General features: G+C 46.2%; 1 protein-coding gene across 1 annotated transcript in view; it reads left to right on the top strand.

Moving 5' to 3' along the window:
* LOC116400968 (platelet-derived growth factor receptor beta-like) overlaps window positions 1-1,670 on the top strand; it is a 24,719-nt gene that overhangs the window by 15,862 nt on the left and 7,187 nt on the right. The window contains 5 exon segments of the mRNA XM_031879096.1: window positions 3-151; window positions 268-383; window positions 482-593; window positions 672-768; window positions 847-955. Coding sequence (XP_031734956.1) covers window positions 3-151; window positions 268-383; window positions 482-593; window positions 672-768; window positions 847-955 — 583 coding nt within the window.

A 1,670-nucleotide genomic window follows, 5' to 3' on the forward strand; every position in this document is an offset into this window, starting at 1 on the left:
AGACCAACGTGTCGTCTCTCTTCCACCAATCGGTGGAGTTCAGTGTGGAGGTCGACGCCCACCCACCCCCCACCATCCTCTGGACCAAAGACAACAACACCGTCTCCACAGAAACCACCTCCGTCACCACCACGCACCTAAAGGGAAGCAGGTGGAGCAATAACAATAAGAGACAGTCCTATACTCCTGGTTGATTGGTTAATTGATGTTTGGTTGGTTGGTTGATTTGGTGTTGGTTGATTGGTTGATTTATTGATTGATGTGCAGGTACGTGAGCAGACTGATGCTGGTTCGAGTTCAGGTGGATCAGACAGGAAATTACACAGCAACTGTTTCCAACGAGGACGACATTGTGGAAGTCTTCTTCCACCTCGAGGTCAAAGGTCAGACAGAGAGAGAGAGACAGGATGATTGACAGACAGTGTTCGTGTGTGTCTTTACGCGTGTGTGTGTGGGTGTGTGTGTGTGTGTGTGTGTGCAGCGCCCCCCAGGATCACGTCTCTGTTGGAGGCTGGCAGAAAGTCCATCCTGTGCGTCAGCGAGGGAGCTCCGCCCCCATCTGTCACCTGGTACACCTGTCACAGTTCACACAGGTAAACACACACACACACACGCACACATCAGGGTAACAGTACATGTGTTGCCATAGTAACTCTGTTTGTCCCCTACAGGTGCAGTAATCTGACGGGCGGCTGGAGGAGCCTATCAGCAGCCTCGGAGGGCATGGCTCTGCAGGAGAATGTCACGGAGCAGAGAGGCGTCACCCAGGTAACCGGTGACATCATCACTTCATCATCAGCGATGTGAAGATGATTGACAGCCGTGTGTCGTGTCTCAACTGTGCAGGTACGCAGTGTGCTGACTCTGCAGAGTCACACCTCCGTGTCAGCTGTTCGCTGTGAAGCCAAAAACTCAGCAGGACGACGAGCCAGAGACCTGCGAGTACTGTCCAGCTGTAAGTACTAATACTGTACTACTACAGTAGTACTACAGTAGTACTACTGTAATACACTCTAATACGTTGGCAACTAGAAAATTCCAAGCTTCCTAATGCACTTAAACCTGAACGGGGAACCGAAGCAGTCAAATTTTACATTTTTACCGTCTCACTGACAGTATTTTATATCCTGACATGTCTTGTAAGACTTCTCTTCAGCCACTAGATGGAGACAGAGAGTTTGTAGACGGTTCTTTAGAGCTCTTTGGTTGTTTATGAATATTGATTGAGTATATTACTATTTTACATTGTTTGTAATACGGCTATTTGGAAATAAGTAATGTTTTCTAGTAAAACTCTTTTAAACAGTAAACATGAGTATTTCCTAATAAATAGTATCATCAATTTTAGTGTATCTTCATCATCGTAATAAAGAGAAGTAGAAGACATAAAATGCATCATCATCATAGATGTTGGTTATAATACTGATATTGATATAAATTATAAGCTAGTCAGGATAAAATCCCTCTACCTGTCTCTCTCTCTCTCTCTACCTGTCTCTCTCTCTCTCTCTCTACCTGTCTCTCTCTCTCTCTCTCTCTCTCTCTCTCTCTCTCTCTCTCTCTCTCTCTCTCTCTCTCTCTCTCTCTCTCTCTCTCTCTCTCTCTCTCTCTCTCTCTCTCTCCCTCTCTCTCTCTCTCTCTCTCTCTCTCTCTCTCTCTCTCTCTCTCTC

This window comes from Anarrhichthys ocellatus, unplaced genomic scaffold (genome assembly GCF_004355925.1).
Source record: "Anarrhichthys ocellatus isolate YVR2014 unplaced genomic scaffold, GSC_Weel_1.0 scaffold226, whole genome shotgun sequence".
Classification (NCBI taxonomy): domain Eukaryota; kingdom Metazoa; phylum Chordata; class Actinopteri; order Perciformes; family Anarhichadidae; genus Anarrhichthys; species Anarrhichthys ocellatus.